The sequence below is a fragment of the Plecotus auritus genome (genome assembly GCF_963455305.1).
Source record: "Plecotus auritus genome assembly, chromosome: 9".
Taxonomy (NCBI): Eukaryota; Metazoa; Chordata; class Mammalia; order Chiroptera; family Vespertilionidae; genus Plecotus; species Plecotus auritus.
The window spans coordinates 101,432,683-101,453,373 of NC_137783.1; the positions used below are offsets into that span (position 1 = coordinate 101,432,683).

Genomic DNA, 20,691 nt, shown 5'->3' on the forward strand with positions numbered 1-20,691 from the left:
CCAGTTGATGTTACTACATTCCAATTCCCCAGGGAAGGGAATTCATCTTTGTTTTTAAGTCAGATAAATGAATGAAGCAAGTCATTCATTCACTGTTTTGTTTGTTTGTTTTGTCAATTCTTTCTTGCCAGGCTCTCTGGTAGACTATTCCCATCCTTGCCTCCATAGAACTCTCAATCTGCAAAAACTATGTTTAATTTTTTTTTTTTATTGAAAGGAAAGTCAACTGAAATGAGAACTCTACAACAACGACAGTTTTATAGTTAAAAATTAGTCTTTCTTGTTTCCTAAATGCTACTGATATTACTGACACATATATGAAAAAAGAAACTAGCTATTTGAGAATGTTTTTGCTTAGAAGTTTTGCCTGGCTCAAAAGACTTTGTGATAGATAAGAGTGGGAATTGAATATCTGTTGGATTATTTTAAAGCAGCTCTTGATACATGCTCTATGCACATCTGTTGAAATGTAAAGCCTATGCTATATGTTACTTGGCTATATTTAAAATGTATTTCTTTTTTAAGTTCAAATCAATTCAAAGGCTGGTTGGATGGTTAAAAGCGTCTCACTAAGAATTTCGACAATGTCCTACTTTGCTCTTTTTCATTACAACTGAAGTACATGGGCATGGTTACACGGTCCAGGGCTTCCTAATAAATATAATGAGAGGATAATAGGGATGAATTACCTGAGCTTAAGCCAATAAAGGCTTTCTTATGTGACATGGTCATTCTTAATGATATTTTAGATTAAATAATGGCATGTGGTTGTGCTGTCCTTAAAGCTGATTTTTTAAAGTAGTGTACTAGTGTTAATTCATAGACATTTTAAAATACATTAGGAAAAATATTTTCCTTACAACTGTGACATTGCTGCTGGATGGCTTGTTCTTTGTCAATTCACAATGCGTATTTTGTATTGTCCTCTGTCCCACAAATATTGCAAAATTCTAAGGGATGCAATAAGCTTGATTATTTTTTGGTAGAGTCTCACTCATATATTTTAGAATAGCTTGGATTATATTTTATTTAGATACAATCATATATCAAAAAAGTGTTGTTTATTCATAGCCAGAATGAAACCAACTCCCAAATGTTGTCTCCATCTCAGTATGTATTTAATCTTTCTCTTTCTTTTTTTCCTATTTACAGGTCAATGGGACAGAAATTGAATATGAGTTTGAAGAAATTACTTTGGAGAGGGTAAGAAAAATCCAATAATCCAAAGCCCCAATCTTGCTTTCCACATTCTGCATCCTAATGGGTTGTCTTGCAAAATTACACAATTGTGTATTATACCCTGGAAGTTTCCAACAGGGCTCACAATGAGAATATTAATAAAATTCTTTCAGAGGAAGGCCTGGGGACAAACAGACCAAATAACCAGAGTGTTCAGTATATAGATTGTATTGCCAGGCTTTGGAGCAACAAATGAAAAGATAGAAATGTTCCGTGAACTAATGCAGTATTTTTTCCTATTGTTTTGCTATACATTTTAGATACATTATAATTTTTTTTTATTTCTGTGATATTAACACTGTCTTTATAATTACCATTACCACGCATTTTTAAGTTTAAAAACAAAACAAGTGATGGCTTTTAAAAGCACCCCTATTGAGAAAAACACAGTAACCCTGCAGATCTCTGAAAATATGCTTTTAGGGCCTTGGCAAGGCTTTGAAAAATTAGGGAAATTCTGTGCAACACAACTCTAGTATGTAAAGATATTTTACAAAACAGTAAGAGAAAGATCAAAGACCACCTACAAAAAAAAAAAAAAAGACCAAAAGGCATTAACAGGATATCCATCACTAAAGAAAGGGCCAATAACATACAGAAACCTGTTCAACCTTACTTATAAACAAAGGAAACAATGATGCTAAATAGTTTTTATTTACCTGATTGCAAAAAATTTAAAAGGAGGTTTAATATTCACTGCCATTGAGTGGGCCTGGAATTTGGTGCAATCAATGTAACAGTTTGGAAGAAGGTTATCAAAAGAGTTAAAATGGGCACACATTTTTACCCAGAAACTGTACTTATTGAATAATACAAATATATAAAGAGTGCTCATATTGGTATTTTTTATAATAGTGAAGAATTAAAAAGACAAGTGTTTAATAACACATTATTATATGTCCATATAAATAGAAAATCATATTAAATTGTAATAGTATTTTAAAATATTTAATTATAAGTATAGAGATGTAAGTAGAATGTATTATTAAATATATTATTAAATATATTATTAAAATAGTCTTGATAGGTAGTTAGAGTGTCAATTCCTGGTCAAGGGCACATATCTGGTTGCAGATTTTATCCCAGGCTTGATCAGGGCATGTGTAGGAGGCAGCCAATCAATGTGTCACTCTCTGATATTGATGTTTCTCTCTCTTTCCCCTCCTAGCCTCATTCCATTCTCTCTAAAAATTAATGGAAAAAATATCCTCAGGTGAGGATTAATTATATATTTCATTATAAATTAAAATGAAGTTGTAAAAGGATATCTATAATAATAAAAGCATAATATGCTAATTAGACCGGACAGCCAAACGACCTTCTGGATGTCATTCCGGATGTCCTTCCAGACCAAGCTTCTATGGCTGGGGCTGAGGCAGCGGCAGAGGCAGTTAGGGGTGATCAGGCAGGCAGGCAAGTGGTTAGGGGCAATCAGGCAGGCAGGCAGAGTGGTTAGGGGGATCAGGCAGACAGGTGAGCAGTTAGGGGCATCAGGCAGGCAGGCAGGTGAGCAGTTAGGGGCATCAGGCAGGCAGGCAGGCAGAGTGGTTAGGGGCAATCAGGCAGGCAGGTAGGTGAGTGGTTAGGAGCCAGCAGTCCTGGATTGCAAGAGGGATGTCTGACTGCCAGTTTAGGCAGTTTAGTCCCAATCCCACAGGGATCCCGGATTGTGCAGGCCGGGCTGAGGGACCCCTCTGCCTCCCCCCCACCCCCATGTACAAATTTCATGCACCAAGCCTCTAGTTTATAATATAATCCAATAAGCACAAACAAAGATATATATATGGTACTTAAAATATAATCAAATAAGCACAAACAAAGGTATACATGCAAAATATACATTTATAAATATATACATAAAGCCTAGAAGGATACACACCAAAATGTTAAAAGTGGTTAAGTCTTGTTGAGGATTTTTGGGGTGATTTTTCTGTTTTATCTTTTTATTTATATTTATTTCCTAAACCTTCCATAACAAACATATATTACATTTATTCTAAGAAATAAAAATGAAAGTTTATTTCGTAAGCTTTAATTCAAGTATGAATTTACACTCTAGACCTACACTTATATTTTTTCTTTTGATTTTTCACTTTCCCGAGTCAGGGAATTTATCATTCTGTCTAATTTATATTGAGTGTGAGTGGTTTTAAAAGGAAATTTACATTGAAAGTTAAGTGTTTGCCAGATGGGTATTTTAAAACTTACATTATGAATTCTGATAAAATTTTAATGGCATGCTAAATGGAGAAAAGTGAAGCTTATGGAAAATTTGCCCAAATGTGAAAAGATTACTAAACTCCTCTCCAGAACTGGCTATGTGATTTGTGGGACACAGCACAAAATGAAAAGTGGTGCTCTGGTTTAAAAAACTGTAAGAATTAAAAGATGGCAACAGGAGAGCGTTAAACCAGCATGGGTGGCTCTCTCTCTATGGAGCAGGCCTGTGCCTTTCCCCACCCTTTCTTTCCCAAGGACTCTCAAACCTCTCCTCCCTCTCATTTCTCAAAGCATTCCTCTCTCTCTCTCTCTCCCTCCCTCTCCCTCCCTCTCTCTCTCTCTCTCTCTCTCTCTCTCTCTCTCTCTCTCTCCCTCTCCCTCCCTCCCTCCCTCCCTCCCTCCCTCTCTTTCTCCCTCCCTCCCTCTCTCCTTTTCCACCCCCCTCTGCCCCTCCCTCTGTGGCTTTCTACATAAACGTTCTCTTACAGTTTGAAAAATAAATAAATAAAAATAAGCCAAGGGTAGCCCTTCTACACATAGGGCCCTCTTTGCACAGATCATAAACTCATGAGACTACCCTTCTCTCTCTCCACCCTCCACCCATATTAGCATCTCCAATACCCCACCATTTAGTCACCCTGGCTTTATAGGTCAAAAAATAATTAGAAGCTAATGTTCAGGAGGAATATGACAATTGTGTGTTCTAGTTTGGGTTCTGACACTTACTTGCTTCATGATCTAGCATGTCACTTCCCTGGCTCCCTCCCTGCCTTAGGGATTCTGGTTGTACTCTAAATCTTGTCATTGCCATTCATTGCCCCCCTCTCCCAAAACCTCTATGTTAAATATCATCTTCTCTGTACAGCACCTCTTCTTTGTGTTTATTGTTTATTCTTATACCTCATTCCAAAAATTCTTCAACCCCACTGGGACCTTGCATCATTGATTCCACCATTTCCCTTGAGTTTTTACCCTACATTATGCCGCCCCCCCCCCCCATTTCCTCCCATATATTGGCATATATTCCTATTGTTCTTATCATACTTTCAATATTTTTTATCCTCCTCATTTTCTTGTGTTCATCCAACAAAACTTCATCTCTGGTTGATCTACCATGATTAAACCAACACCTTCCTACGTTCTCCATGCCAGCACCTGGGCAGCTGAACCTGGCTACGGAAGTGCTTACTCATCTCACTTTAAAATTATAACCATCGATTTGAAATGGACCCTCCAAATATCCTAGCAGTTCTTATACATTTCTTTAGTAAAATCACTCTCATTCTCTAGGACAGCAATTTCAGATCTTATTTGCCCTCATCAGATCTCTATCACCAATTCCCTCATCCTCAGGCTCAGCTGTTGACCTCTCTTCATAGTCCCAGAGAAAACCCAAGCATTCAAATGAAAACCACCTCACTTTCCTACCACCAGGTCTGCTAGTGTACTCTCCCTGTTACAAGGGAGGAATTTTCCCTGCTCATTTCCAAGGTCAGCTCTTCACTCGTGGCCTGGACTCTGTAACTTCTCATCCATTTAAAGACTCTGCCTCTGCAGTTTTCTCCCCTCTCTCCTACAATATCAGTTTCTCTCTTTTTCCTGGATAAATTTAATACATCATATTAAATATCATATAATATCTCTCATCTTAATACACGTGCGCGCGCGCGCGCACACACACACACACACACACACACACACACTCACAATCCCTTAACCAAAGTTCCCCTCCTATTACTGTCTTATTATTCTATTTTGCTTTACCAAATAACTAAGAAAATTGTCTATTTATTACCTCATTTTCTTATTTTAACCTCTTTCATGTTTTCATCCCTACAACAGTCCTAATACCATCCCTATCAAAGTCACACCAGGCTCCATCTTGCTAAATACAACTATCAGTTCTCAGTTCTGACTGATTTCTCAGCAGCATTTGATGCAACAGTCACTGCCTCCTTCCTCAACGGTGTCAATTTCTTGGCTTCTGGAACAAAACACTCCTGTTTATCCACCACCTCATCAGTGCTCTTTTCCCGTGTCCTTGCTGGCTCCAACTCTATATGCTGGGGCACTCTAGAAACCCAGTGCATAGACCTTGGTCTCTTCTCATTCTCCAGGTGATCTCCTCCAGACCCACGGCTTTAAATACCAGCTACCAGCTGGTGATTCCCAAATCTGCAGTCATGAGCTCCCCTGCACTCCAAATTCGGACAGCTAATTGTCCAGTTGGCATCTCTGGTATGTTCCCAATAGAATTTATTATTTCCCTGCACACCCTACCCTCAGGGCCAAAGCTGCTTCTAGCCTAATAGTCTTCATTTTAACGAGTTGGTTCTATCATTTTTCTTATTATTCAGGCGAAAAAAAATAATCTAGGCATCTTGCTTAATTGTGCATTTCCCCTCAGCATCCAGAGCAAGCCCTACTGGTACAAACATAAAAATAGATTTTAAAATCAATCACATCTTGCCACCTGTTCTGCTAAATCCTGGTCCAAACCAATATCATCCCACGCCTGGACCACTTTTCTCCTCAAAGTAGCCAGAGTAATCTTTTAAAAAATATAAACCATATCATACCACTTTTATTCTTAAAACTCTCCAAGAGGTGATAATTACACTCATCATCATCATCTACAAGGCCTTATACAGTATAACCCTACTTCTAGCTCCAACACTATGCCCTCACCACCAACTCTGAATATATTTTACTCTTGCAAATCTGCATCATTTCTCAAAAAAAGCCAACCTTTTCCCACCTCTAGGCCCTCTTATAGGTTATTCGATCTGCATGAAAAAATATCGCCTCAGATCTTTTCATGAGGTGAAATAGAGACATATGGCCTTCATTTGAACTCTGCCTCTATCACTTACTGGTTGAGCTACTTTAAGCTAAATACTCAACCTTTCTGTGCCTTAGTTTCCACATTTGAAAGTGAGGCTGAAGACTTTGTTATTACCTTCTGGGGCCCTTGTAATGATTAAATGAGTTAATATAAAGATTTAGAACAGCATGGATAGCTGTTATTCTTAACATTTTCTTTGTGTTAACAGAACTACCATAACAGGGTAGTTCTCACAAGTGTTATTTGTCAGAATCATTAAGGAAGCTTATTAAAAACATAGCTTCCAAGTCTCAATGAGCAATTTACAGGAATCTAGCAATAACTTCTTTTATACCAAATTTTCTTCTTTTTTCCCCAGTTACTTTGTTAGATATTAGACATCCAATGATGTAGTGATGGTCATTGCTATATGCATTTGTAGTTTACACTTTTTCTGCATTTAATCTCTATAACATTTAATTTAGTAATAAACTCATCACATTTGTAACATCCCTATGAGATGGATATTGCTAATTCTGTTTTACAATTAGGACACTGAGACTCAGAAATTAAATCACTTGTCGAAACTAATAATGTTAGGAAGGGATGGAGCTAGGATTCAGCCCCATGCCCAACAGATACTAGAACCTCACTCAGCTCATTGCCACTGAGTTAAACTGCCCTCAGAATTAAGCTCAAGTGTCATTTCCTCCAAGAAGTTTTCCTTGACTCTCCCTTTGGGCAAGGTGCCCTTTCATAAATTAACACACATAGAAAACTTCTTATATTAAATGATGAATAAAATCTGTCTTTTCCACTGACCTGGAAGGAATTTTATTGTAGTTTTCTTTATATTGCCACGATGACACAAAAAGAAAAGGGAAAGCCACTGGGCAATTCAAGGACATGTCAGCATCAGTCATGGCACTGGCCACTTGGTACTCATGGTAAATCTCACAAATGTTTTATGTACCTTTGTTTGTCAAGCATTTACTGAGCAAAGGCACTGGTCACAGTCCTTGCTTCATAATATTTTACAGTCTGGCAGAGGACACAGAGAATTAATAGGCAGAAACCATGAAGAAGAACCATGAGGATACCTGGCCCAGAATGGAGCACTTCCCTGTGGCATTAAACCTGAGCTGGCTTATGAAGGATGAGAGGATGCTAGCTATGGGAACGGGAGTAGAGGAAGGCAGCCTTTCAGACAGAGAACAGCAGGTGCAACTGTTCAGTGGCCCATGGAAAAGAAACATGCTCCAGGAACTGCAACTAGTTCAGAATGACTGCACTTCAAGTTGTGAGTAGGACTCAGACAGAGACAAGGCTAAAGAGATGGAGAGGGCTGAGTATCATGCCTTGGGTAACAAGCAGAAGGGTTTCGATTTCATTGTGAGGACAATGGAAAGCCTTTGAAGACGTTTAAGCAGAAAAGTGACAATCACATTTGTGTTTCAAAAAGATTACTTTGGCTGCGATATTGGGTATACATTTCATAGAATTCCGGAGATGATGCAGCTATGCCATTTAAGACATAATTAATGGCTAAATTCTGCAGTGGTGATGTAGGAGGAGATAATTTAAAATATGTTAAGAATGTTACAAGAACAGATTCTGCTGTTTTGTAGGATGGGAAAATGCCAGAGAGAGCAGAGGAGTCAAAGAGGCCTGGACTATAATCCAACAAATTCCTTTCATTAACATTATCTGTACCTCTCAGAGATGGGCAACTGTGATATTTCAAGCCACTGATACCCTGGGCTTTGATGACATTAACAAAGGTAGTGGAGTTTAAAGCCCATGGCTCTGAGTGATTTATCTATTACCCAAGTATGAAGTTAATAGGTTATGAACCTCTAATATGATTTATATCAGGAGAAGCTAGTTGACCCAGCATGGATAATAGATTCATCATGCCTTCATAACCCTGACCAATATGCATGACTACAATTTAGCAGAGATGTTGAAGAGACTATCTGCCACCTCCTCCCAGGCCTGCCCCTAGCCTCCCAAAAAGAAAGAACATTTGGAGTGTTTTCCTGACAGCTGCAGAATGTATGGCCATGTGATAATATTTGAATGTTCTGTCTGACAAGTCAAGGATATTCTTTTACAATTAAAAAATTGTGAAGATCTGAACCATCTTCCCAAATATAAATCATGGCTTCTGTTACTTATTATTTAACCCATGCGAAAACAAATAGATTTATACTGTAGAGAAAAGTAACTGATTTACCACATGCTGCAAATTTCTATAGATGAACCAAGTTTGGGATGTAAGTTGGGTAACATGGGAATTTTGAAAACAGTATTTGTGAATTGCCAGGTAAGAAGCAATTCATTAAAGCTGTCTATTGACATACTCTCCATATTCATCCAAACATCAAATTAATTAGAATGTCATTGGATGTCTGAATTACTTAAGCCCAATTTGTTTCTCTCACATGATTGAATTTTCATAAGGATGAAAATTTCTAAATTTAAATGGAATTAAGGGCGTATTACTTCAAATAATGTAGAGGCTTTGGGATTCTAAATTTCTGATTTTTCTCTCAGTCTCTTTAGCCCTTTTTAATTAATAATAACAGGAATTAAATACCAGAGTCCTGATGATATTTGATATTGTTTCAGTCTTTATGTAGTCAGCTGTAGCACAATCTCATTCTAGTTCAGTTAAATAATTTTATAATATAGATACCTAGTTATCAATGTATTTTTTAAGCATGTTTTGTTTGTCAGTGGAATCTGCCCTTGAGATTGCAGGCATAGCTTCCTATAGAATAATCCCATGCTACTGTAGTTCTGTATTTTCTTATTTGTTAGTTCACAATAATGTAGTTCCAAGCTAGACAAGCCATTACAGTGTATTTTTTTATTTTTTATTTTATTTTTTAATTGTTTGAAGTATTACAAATAGTAGTACATATGTCTCCTTTTTTTTCCCATTGACCTCCCCCCAGCCTCCCCTTCCCCCCAGTACATGCCTTTACCTGCCCCCCACCCCGCAGTGTCTTTTATCCATTAGTTATGCTTATATGCATGCGTACAAGTTCTTCGGTTGATCTCTTACAGCCCCCCCCCCCCAACCTCCTCTGCCTTCCCGCTGTAGTTTGACAGTCTGTTCAATGCTTCTTTGCCTCTGTATCTATTTTTCCCCATTTCTTTTCTTTTAAAAATCTTGCCTTTGCAGACTAGAAATAAACATATAATAACAAAAAATGTCTGAGTCCCAATTTCAGTGTCCAACAGTTCTGAGTCCCCGTTTCAATGTCAAACAGTTCCTTAAGTGTACATGTCAGCAATGATATCTGGACCGTGGGCACATGGTGGCAATGCAGGTCCGACCCTCTCTGGTTTGGTCCTAGGCAACCTGCTGCGTCGCACAGCTGCTGACTGCTAGCATGGCAAGGCGTCATCAGCGTCTTCCATCTCTGGACTGTTTCTCCTCTTGTCTTCGTGGTTGGAGCAGACCTGTCAATTCCTCTCTGTTGCAGGAATCCACATGGTCTTGGAGTTGTTTTCTGAAAATATACAAACATATTCTCGACCAAAAGTTAATAAAGGAATCTTTTCTATATAATTGATTTGGGATCCTTTTTATTTTTGCCCAAATGATTTTCCTTTTGTCTTATGTAGACACCATGTGTGTTTTTCATGGGTGTCTTGCTATTAGCATTGCAAATGAAAACTAATTTTGTAAAGTAAAAGTTTTCTAGATGTAATTTACTTATAGGATATTTTTCCTTACATGATATTACCCTACTATCCCCCCTTTTTTGATTAATGGAGACTTGGCGGACAGCAGCTGCCCTATATCTAAATCCAGCCTAGCACCAGGAATGCTCAGGGCCTACTCAAGAATGCAAATAATCCTTTCCACTAATATTTACAGGGTAAATTAAGATTGTTGGTAGAGTATTAAATTTGACAGTAAAATAATAATCAAGTTTCCAGATTAATTTAAATAGGCTAATTGAATATTCAAGAAAATTTAATTGTACTGGACAAAAAGCTGTTCCTAATGTGGTAACTAAAATTTCTATTGGTAGTTCATCTAATGGTAAAATTCCTGAACATGCAATGAAACTAAAGCAGTCATATTTTTGTGCAAAAAATTAAAATTTAAAGTTATCAAGACTGCATTATAAAATTTACAAAAGCCTCCATTAAGCCATTACAGTGTATTTTGTTTTCAATAGCTTTAGGCTATGATATTTGCTGTAGATGCTCTGATCCTCCTTAAAATATTCTATTCTAATGATCTTCCATCTTCAATCTCTACACATAACATTGTGAGCAGTTATTGTTGTGCCTGGACATTAAAACTAGCAGGAAGAACATCCTCCTTCTTCAGAAATTCTCTCCCCATTCCAACCATGTGGTTCTAGGGAAGATAATTAGTCACAACACCCATGGTCACACAGTTGATTGGTCTGGAGCTACTCATGGGAATTACCTGGTGAGCTAGTAAAAACTACCATTGAACCTGAGCCCTGACCCTTACCAACTGTATCAGGACCTTGGGGGTAGAGCATGGGAAATCTTTAATTTTTAAAACTTTTTATTATTTTTTATGATTATTTTTTAAATTTTTATTAGTGATTTGATGCACAGTTCAGAGGCTTTCACCTGAGTCAAAATGAGTCAATCAGAGTGCTCCTCTTGGAGAGCCAGAGAAATGATATGCCAGTAGGAAAGAGAGAGGGAACTGGAAGCACCCCTTCCCTGTTATGACTGTCTTAAAGACCCAGCCAGACACCACTGTCTTTCTAATAACTTCATGAGCCTTCCCTGAAATTCTTCTTAGCCAGACAGGTTCAAATAAAGCATTGTAACTTACCAGCAAGTGGACCTATACTAATGTACTAGTATCTTGGTGTCGTATTTTAACTATGCTGAAGTTGCTAAGCCATGCCCTAGGTTCTCAAAGTAAATGTTGCCTTGCTTCAATTCTCTAGCTTTCTAAATTCTAATCATGTCTCTCACCACTAAGGTGAGGTCATAAAGCCAAGCTGTCCACTGCAATACTGTTGGCAGGTTGCAGTAAACCTTAATATCCCAAAGCTTACACATACCATCTCCTTTAAAGTAACCCATTACTGCGTTCCAGCTCCCAGAAATAAAAGAGCAATAAAAAAAGAGAGTGACAGGTAAAGAGAATGGCTACTGATAGGTCTATGAATTTAGGTCTCTACTGTCTAGAAACCTTTCTGCTTGGGGAGCCAATAATCTTTGCACATGTGGAAAGTACTTTGCAGTGTTAACCATTGGACTCAGATGTCAGAAAAAAAAAATCGACTGTTAGAAACATAGTCTGCAGACATTTAAGGGGTCATTAATCTAACTTTTCTTTACTTGTAAGCATCAAAGTCCCAGGATTAAGAACTATCTAGTAAACATACCTCAAAGAGCTGATTTAGATGAATTGGCACAAAATACATTTTGGTGCAATTCAGCTGCTGACTCCAACCTTCTCCATTTTTCTTTATAAGTTCCCAGCTGAGTTATCTTCTTTCACCTCACGAGCCCTCCTCATTAACAAGTGCTCTCTTCCAGTGTATTAGTCTGAGCCTTAGTCCCCTCATACTATATAAACTGGCTATATATTTCATTCTGTAAACTTCTTGTTACACTATTACCCACATATTTCTTTAACATGCCTTTGATTATTACCAGCATATTGATACTTCTAAAACCAACAGGTTTTAGACAAAATATACAAGAAAAAGACTTAGAGAGAAATGACAAAACTCTATCATTGCCAAGTTGACTGTTCTAGTTGGAATAGTTCTCTTTCCAGGACTTGTTATCAAGAAGATGTGGATGGTTAAGGAGGTTTGACAAGAAGAGCTCTAATTCAGGGGTACCCTGAGAGTTCTGGGTCATGGAGACACTAGGCCCTGAGCCTATTGAAACTGAAAGACCCAAAAAGTGATACTGCATAGGGCCCAGCCATCATACCTGAATCACTAAGTATTAGATCTTGAGAAATGGTAAAAGCTGGGGGTTTTGTTACTTGTAACTGAACAAACCATGACTTATTATAGATATGTTTTTCTGTAGCTCAGCTATCTGGCTGACAGAAAATGTAACCTCAGTCCTTCTTGGTGCTTTTCTTCCAACCACGTCAACCATCTCCGGAATTATCCCACAGTCTGTGTCCCTACACAGTGACAAGACAACCTATGCATCATTTGGTCATGTTTTCTCCCAAGTAACTTCTGCAACATCCATGGCCCCCTCTGGTTGTCCCCTCCAGTCTGTCAGTTTCTGCTCTCCCTTTCCAATGTAGTAGGTGTTTGTTTGTTCTCTACCCATTTCATGGTTTTCACTCCTTCCACTTTGCTACTGTGCTCAGATTTTAGTTCACATGGATAACCTTCACCCACATGACCATGTGCTTTGGTGGAAGCTACGGTAACTGAATTCTAGGGGTGGGTTCTTACTGATTTAGACTAATCAACATCATGTACTCCCTTGGCCTCCATCAGCAGTGGCTATGCAACTGAATCCAGTGCAATTAGAGTGAATTCCATGACTTAGTAGAATTCTGAGACAGAATCCACCCTTCCATGAGCATGAAGTGAGGAAGACGACAGCGCAGATAGTAGTAGCTTGGAGCCATTTCACAGAGGATTACAGATTTATAATGAAGTAGCATTTTAGAAAGTAGAGCAAATAAATGGAGGAAATAACAGTCTTGGCAATATCTTGAGACCATGAATCAAACCATTGCTGAGGCACTCCTTTGGAATTTTTATTAAAATAAACAATAAATCCCCTTTACTGTGTTAGCCAGTGTGAATTGGGCTTATGTTGCTTGCAACTAAACAAAACCTAACTGATATAACGAGTTATGAGAGTCTTTAGTAAGTGCTTAAGTCCTCATTTTCTTAGGTGTGCCTCAAAATCATTCAACTCTAAAAATTATTCTCTCTCCTTTCTTATTCTAGTTCAAGGGAATCTCTCCCCACCTTACCCCCTATTTGGGAAGCCTCACTCTTGTTCCCTCCTTCACCAGGACTCTTGGCCTCTGAAGACGACTCCTCTTCCCCTTTTTCATCCTCCAAAAACTCTTTAATTTCTCTTAAGGGCTTAGGTTTTGAGAAACATAAGCAGAGATTCTCTGCAAGCTATTCTGATTTCAACTCTCCCTCTCAACCTCCCTCCCCCTAAGATGAACACCTGCTTTAATGGGGGAAAAGGAAAAACACTGGGAGAAAAAAAACAAAAAATACTTGTATCTCAAAATAGAGTTGCATAGTAGGAAAACTGAAAGTTATTTCCAGTATTTAAGAAATGCTTAGAACTAATAGGTTTAAGCACTTATATTTTATCCACTTAGCTTGATGAGCTTGATGCATTTTTAAACTTTTAAATTATCCATCCTTTGGAGAAGAGGAATGCATGAATTACAAAAATATTCATAGGCATCAAAACCTCTATGGTCTATTACCTTGTTTTAAAGTTTTAAAATGTTTTATCTATATAGAGTCAGCATAAATTCAACAACATCTATTTTGTCATTGAGAATAATGTACCATTCATTTAATTCAGGATCACCAATTTTTCGATTCTGAAATTGCTCTTTACTTCCTTACTGTTTCTGCCTGACAAGCTGCTTCTTATCCAAAACCCAACTCGTAAGTTACCTCCTGTGAAAGTCTTTGATAAATTCCCCAGTGTGAGCTTATTCATTCTCTTCCTTACCTCGGGACTTTCTCATTGTCATCTGTGTTCATACTGTATCAACTTTTAAATAAATTTCAAGGCCCTCAAAGGCTAAAATGTTTCTTGATTTAATTCATTTTATTTGTGAAACAGTATTTTACATCTACCTGGAAGAATCTAGTAAAATCATTATAAAAAATAATGTAGTCTTTTGACAAGAGATAGAAGTTAAAGATTGCTTTTCCTCCTAATAGTGTATGTGTATATATACATTTATACACATGCACATATATGTATATATTTTATACATTTTATATTATTATAGTGTACATTTTATCTTATGTATACATACAGTTTTCATCTATCTGTGTGTATGCATATGTTTATAGATAGATAGAGTCTCCTTTGTACACTGGACACAATGGTCAGTGCTATTTCTTGTGCTGGTAGCAGTAGCTGCTGCAACAGGGAGTATATCAGTCCCTGTCATTTGTTGAGGTTTCAGCCTTATATGTTAATTATTCTATAGTGGTTATTTTATATATTTTTTGTATTTTCTTTTTTTAAAATTTCTTTATTGATTAAGGTATTACATATTTGTCCTCACTCCCCCATTACCTTCCCAACTCTATCCCCCACTCATGCCCTCACCTCTCTGTTGTCTGTGTCCACTGGTTAGGCTTATATGCATGCATACAAGTCCTTTGGTTGATCTCTCCCCCTTACCCACACCCTCCCTTACTTTCCCTCTGAGGTTTGACAGTCTGATCGATGCTTCCCTGTCTTTGGATCTGTTTTTGTTCATCAGTTTATGTTTTTCATTATTTCCCATAGATGAGTGAGATTATGTGATATTTATCTTTCTCTGACTGACTTATTTCACTTAGCATAATGCTCTCCAGTTCCATCCATGTTGTTGCAAATGGTAGGAATTCCTTCTTTTTTAGTGCAGCATAGTATTCCATTGTGTAGATGTACTACAGTTTTTTAATCCACTCATCTGCTGATGGGCACTTAGGCTGTTTCCAAATCTTAGCCATGGTAAATTGTGCTGCTATGAACATAGGGGTGCATATATCCTTTCTGATTGTTGTTTCTAGCTTCTTGGGATATATTCCTAGGAGTGGGATTACTGGGTCAAATGGAAGTCCCATTTTGAGGAAACCCCATACTGTTCTCCTCAGTAGCTTCACCAGTCTGCATTCCCACCAGCAGTGCACAAGAGTTTCTTTTTCTCCGCATCCTCGCCAACATTTGTCATTTATTGACTTGTTGATGATAGCCATTCTGACAGGTGTTAGATGGTACCACATTGTCGTTTTGATTTGCATCTCTTGGATAATTAGTGACTTTGAGCATGTTTTCATATGTTTCTTGGCCTTCCTTCTGTCTTCTTTCGAAAAGTTTCTATTTAGGTCCATTGCCCATTTTTTGATTGGATTGTTTATCTTAACACTTTGTATATTATGTAAGCTTTAGAGCCTCTCTTTTATAGATAAGCAAACTCTGTTTTCAAAGATGTTAAGGCCTTCATTTATGGTTGCAAAACTAGTGTGTCATAGAGTTGGCTGATCTGTCTTCAATTACTATGCAATGCCACTAGTAAGCCTAAAAATTATGGAAGACTGTTTTGAAGTAACATATGTATTCTCTGACCAGCCATTATATTTTTAGATTGCCTTTACAGCTTATACATTTATCTAAAGGGAATAATACGCCAAAAGGCAAAATAGGTTAGCATAGGAAAGCTAAAAGTACCTTCAGGAAAAAGACAAATGCAGTAGGTGGATACATATGCATTTATTTCTTTTCATGATTACTTCTTAATGTTTGAGAAATATGACAATCTCTTTTTAAAAAAATATATTTTATTGATTTTACAGAGAGAGGAAGGGAGAGAGAGAGAGAGAGTTAGAACCATCGATGAGAGAAAAACATCAATCAGCTGCCTCCTGCACACCCCCTACTGGGGATGTGCCCGCAACCAAGGTGCATGCCCTTGACCGGAATCAAACCTGGGACCTTTCAGTCCACAGGCCGACGCTCTATCCACTGAGCCAAACCAGTCAGGGCAGATATGACAATCTCTTCACGCCGCCCCCACCCCCCCCCATTTGCTTAAACTTGACTCAAAGCTCAATGATGTTACCCTAACTTGGGGCTGGGGGGCAACAAAAATGACATTACATCTTGTGTACTTAGCATTCTTCTAATTCAAGGGAAGGAATCCAGTTCAAGAAGTGTTCCAATTGTATTTTGGAAATTTTCTTCCTGAAAATATATCTATGTTTTCTGAAGCTAAAAGTGGTGAGGTTGTCTATTACTTTTACTATGCAGGTAGTATTGTTTCAGCCAGTTGATATAATATACACATTTATAATACAACTCATATTTTAATATTCATTATTTTCAAGATATTTTTCAAATATTTTATTTTTCAAACACCCTGTGAAATAAGAAGAGAAAACATAGCACTCCTCATTTTGTAAATAAGGAAGGCTCAGAAAGCATTTACAAGAGTTCCCTGGAGTCAATACAGAGCAAAAGCCAGTCTAAAATTCACACATTTAACTTCCAGTCTTGCTCCTTTTCTCTATCTCTTGCTGTTTTAATAACAAACACATGCAAATAATGGCCCTATTTAGGTAAAACAAACTGAAAATATCAAAATGTAGTCATTAATTTATTTTTATTTTATTGAAATCAAAAGAAAACTTTCTCATACAAACTGAGGTTTTAAATCACCCCAAATTATTTAAACTTTATTTCCTTAAAGCAACTATTATAAATGGTTAGACTCATGAGAAGCATTTCCACATCCCAAGATTTATCTTGCACCTTTAATAAGAGGGAACCCTTTATAATGCTCTAAGTTTTGAACATTATTGTTTAAAAGGCATTTCTTACATTGATTTAAATTATCCCCCAGTAATTTCTACCAAACTATTTTTACCAGTATGGCAAAGTATTCCAAGAAACAAAGTATAGTAAACTATAACATGTAGATGTTATAGTTATGTAGCCTGAGATCAAATTGTGGCTTTTACACTTACCACCTTTGTGAATGTGAGCAAATCCCTTCATCTGCCAGTGCTTCAAGTATGCTCATCTGTACAACAGGTGGCAGTAATACCTCCCTCATAGAGTTGTTGTGAGGACCAAATGAGTTCATAAATATAAGTACTATAGGAGACTTCCTGATTGTCGTTCCTTGTCTAGATGCTCTTCAAGTAGCAGGTCTTGAATTGTTTAAAAAAAGAAATCAACATCCACTTTCTCCCTGAGTCTTCTCTTCTGCAGAACCACCACTATTCCCCCCATGAGTATTATTTTTATCATTATTATTCCCCACATAGTCTCCTTCCTCTGGCTATGCTCCTGTTTATTACTTTCCCTCCTAAAAATTTCTCTCATTCTACACATATGCATTGACTGCCCACTGTGGTGCCTAGAATTCACACTTTGTTCATTCAACAAGCATTACCAGTAAGTGATAAGTGTATCAGACACTGTGAATAGGTAATGAACTAGACAGTGTCTGCCCTCAGAGAGCTTAGGAGCTAGTAATGGAGACACACACGTGAATGAGAGTCATTGCTTCAAGGAGATCTACTATCACTCAGTGTCAACCAAGCTTGTCATCTTCTTGTTCCATATAACTATTCCATGACATGAGCCTTAAAAAGGGAAAACATTCTTTTATCCTCACTTTGCTGTGGTAAAATGAAAACCCAGGCTTTCACATTGTGATCCTTTCATAGTGGGTGGTGACAAAATATACAAGTGACAAAGTATTTTGTGAGAGCTACTTATTGCTGCCTCAAAATGAAACTCATCAGTGTTATTTAACCATCTGATCTTTAAGCATGTTATGTTAGGGACAGGCTGTCCTCAGCCTGGGTTGTTTTGACAGGAATTATGACACATGCTTTTGGAGTAGTCTATCACCTTTGGCATGGCCCACAAGGATGCTCTTAGGCGAACTGACCAAATCCTTTGCCAATACTTGAAAATGACCTTGAAATTCAGTACACATCCCTGCCTGGACAACCTATGCACCACTCACACTTGGCTGTTCCTGTGAATAAGAAGAGGACATTTTTTTTCAAATATATGGGGAAATGTTCTGGAAATCTGCACTTTGTGATTAAATTCACTTATTGTGTTACCTTATGTAATCCTAATTGTAGCAACTCTCTGAAGTAATTATTATCACCCTACTTGCAAACTAAAGCACAGAGTGATAAAGTGATTTGTCCAGGGTCACACAGCTAGAAAGGGGAGAACAGAAATCTATACCGAGACTGATTCAAATCTAAAATATCACAAAGAACCATTTGTGCTATAGTTTCAGTGTCGGCTCATTGTTAAGGCTGACTGTGTCATTTCACATAGCATGGTGGTTTTGCTTTGGAAAGCTTGGCATTTGAACAGCTGATGTGAGAATTCTTGCTTCTGGTTTCCAAAGAGATATTTTTCAACTTGAACCCAGAGTCTGCATTTGTGCTCAGTGAGGAAGAATAAATGATGACATTAATTGAAAGCATCACTGACTGTGAAATCAGTTACCTTTTAAACCTCAGGGTTATTGAGTTAATGAATTAATCTTAGAAGGCTGTGTATCATTCTTGGAATCCTGAGAAAGGAAATTGAATATTAACCCAGTTCACATCTATAATGCACAATTTATAGCCACATGCAGACTGGACCAGATGGTGGAAACATTCTTTCATTCTTTAAGATTATTTTATGTTGGGTGACCCACATACAGCAGATCTTTTAACTGACTTGTGTGATCAAAATAGTAAAACATCTGTTGATAATAGCCTTGAGAACAAATTGGTGCTTCCCAAATGTGTTTGAGCTATAAAGTGTCTACTGTAATAATGAATATAAGATGTAGAGACAGCATTCTAAATGCTCTCTCTCTCTCTCTCTCTCTCTCTCTCTCTCTCTCTCACACACACACACACACACACACACACACACACACACACACACACAATTTGGTCATATCATCTCAAAAAATTATGCCCTCCAACATTGCTGAAACCTCATTCACAGAAAACTCAGTTTCATTGTGAACACATGGGGCTGACTTTGTAATGTTTAGAAGTATGGTTGTGAATCCTTTAAAAGTCTACAAAAGGAGATTAAATAACCATACTTAGGCAGTTTCATATGAAGCATGTCAAAGCTGCATAGTTTTATAACCTCAGGAGAAAGTCAGTCTTCTGAACATTTATAAGCCACCAATCAACTGCCAGGCCCCAAACCACCACAGAATGTCTTGGCTGTCCGGTGAGCTACCACAGCCTACACAATTGCAGCCCAAAACATACTTTGTCCTGGAAAATCTGTGATTCTCATCACAATCCCTTGCTTGCATGCTCTAGGACCGCAGTCTGGTTAGAATGAGAATACTAAATATTTTGTAGTGTTTTTATTTCCCCTCCCTTCGGTTCTGCCATGGGCATGAGCCTCCTTTGGGCAGGCCAGAATCCTTAGTAGAAATTCCAAAAGAAAAATGCAGTGAAACATTTCTACCCCCTCCTTTGGATGAGTGTAGTAAGAGTAATAGACCTTTTAGCTCCCAGCAACTTTTAATCTATTGTATTGTTGAACCTGAGTGGAAGCACACTAAATTTAACAAGTGCTGTAACCCATTTCCCTTGCCTTATAGAGCCCTCCAGGGACTTTGCCTTGATCATAAACACAAACTTTTATTCAAGTACAAAGTTCCTGACCCAGTAGTTCCTGCTGTATGTTGGCTGCAAAACTCAGTTCTAGCCAATTGTCTTCTTTTCATTCTTTTTGCCACATGAGCTCATGCTAAAATTTTGCTCATTGTTTTAACCAAGGCTACCAAACCATGCCCTTCACTTCTTTAGAAAATGGTCCACTATATAAAAAGAATAGTTTATAAGATTTAATTTACTTTTAACACCAATGTGATGATAATAATAATAATAGCTCCTAAATATTTAAGATGTAATATTGAGGCCTTCATTATTTATGCTCCAAAACAATTATTTTGTTTTTGTTACCCTCCTTTGGAAGATAGGAATACAGAAGATACTAGTAGTCATGTAAGTTGGATTTAAAATTACATTTCTATTAAATGCTGGGACCAGAATTCAGCCCCAACAGTTTTGTTTACATCTGCCCATGTCCTGTTCTTGCTATAAAACTTTATGGTAGATGTTATTAAAATGCTTATGCAGATGAAGAAACTAAGGCTACACAATTAAGTACTTACCCAGTGTACAGAGTTTATATGAAAACAAAACAAAATAAAGCCAGAGTTAGAGAAAAATGTTACAACTGTGTATCTCTGAAGCATTCTTCCTTCTCTAATATTCTTGCTGTGGCATTACCATCTGTTTAACCAGAAGGCAACCTTTACTATTCATATATAATTATTATTGTTATTTATTTATTTTTGTTAATCCTTACTTTATGATATTTTTCCATTTTTAGAGAGTGTGGAAGGGAGGAGGAGAGACAGAGAGAGAGAAACATCAATGTGAGAAAGACACATCAATTGGTTGCCTCCTGACATGCCCAGACTAGGCCATGGATGGAGCCTGTAACTGAGGTACATGTCCTTGGTCAGATTTTAACCCAGGACCCTTCATTATGCAGGCTGACACTCTAACCACTGAACTAAACCTGGGAGGGCTCATATATAATTATTAATGAGTCAATTTTACCTCTTTAGTCCTCAGATCCACCTA

General features: G+C 37.5%; 1 protein-coding gene across 26 annotated transcripts in view; it reads left to right on the top strand.

The window, feature by feature from the left end:
* Window positions 1-20,691, top strand: part of DLG2 (discs large MAGUK scaffold protein 2) — a 2,053,927-nt gene that overhangs the window by 1,411,435 nt on the left and 621,801 nt on the right. For all 26 annotated transcript variants that reach the window (XM_080687299.1, XM_080687274.1, XM_080687295.1 and 23 more), the window contains one exon: window positions 1,153-1,203. In XM_080687299.1, coding sequence (XP_080543425.1) covers window positions 1,153-1,203 — 51 coding nt within the window. The remainder of the gene's footprint in view (window positions 1-1,152; window positions 1,204-20,691) is intronic.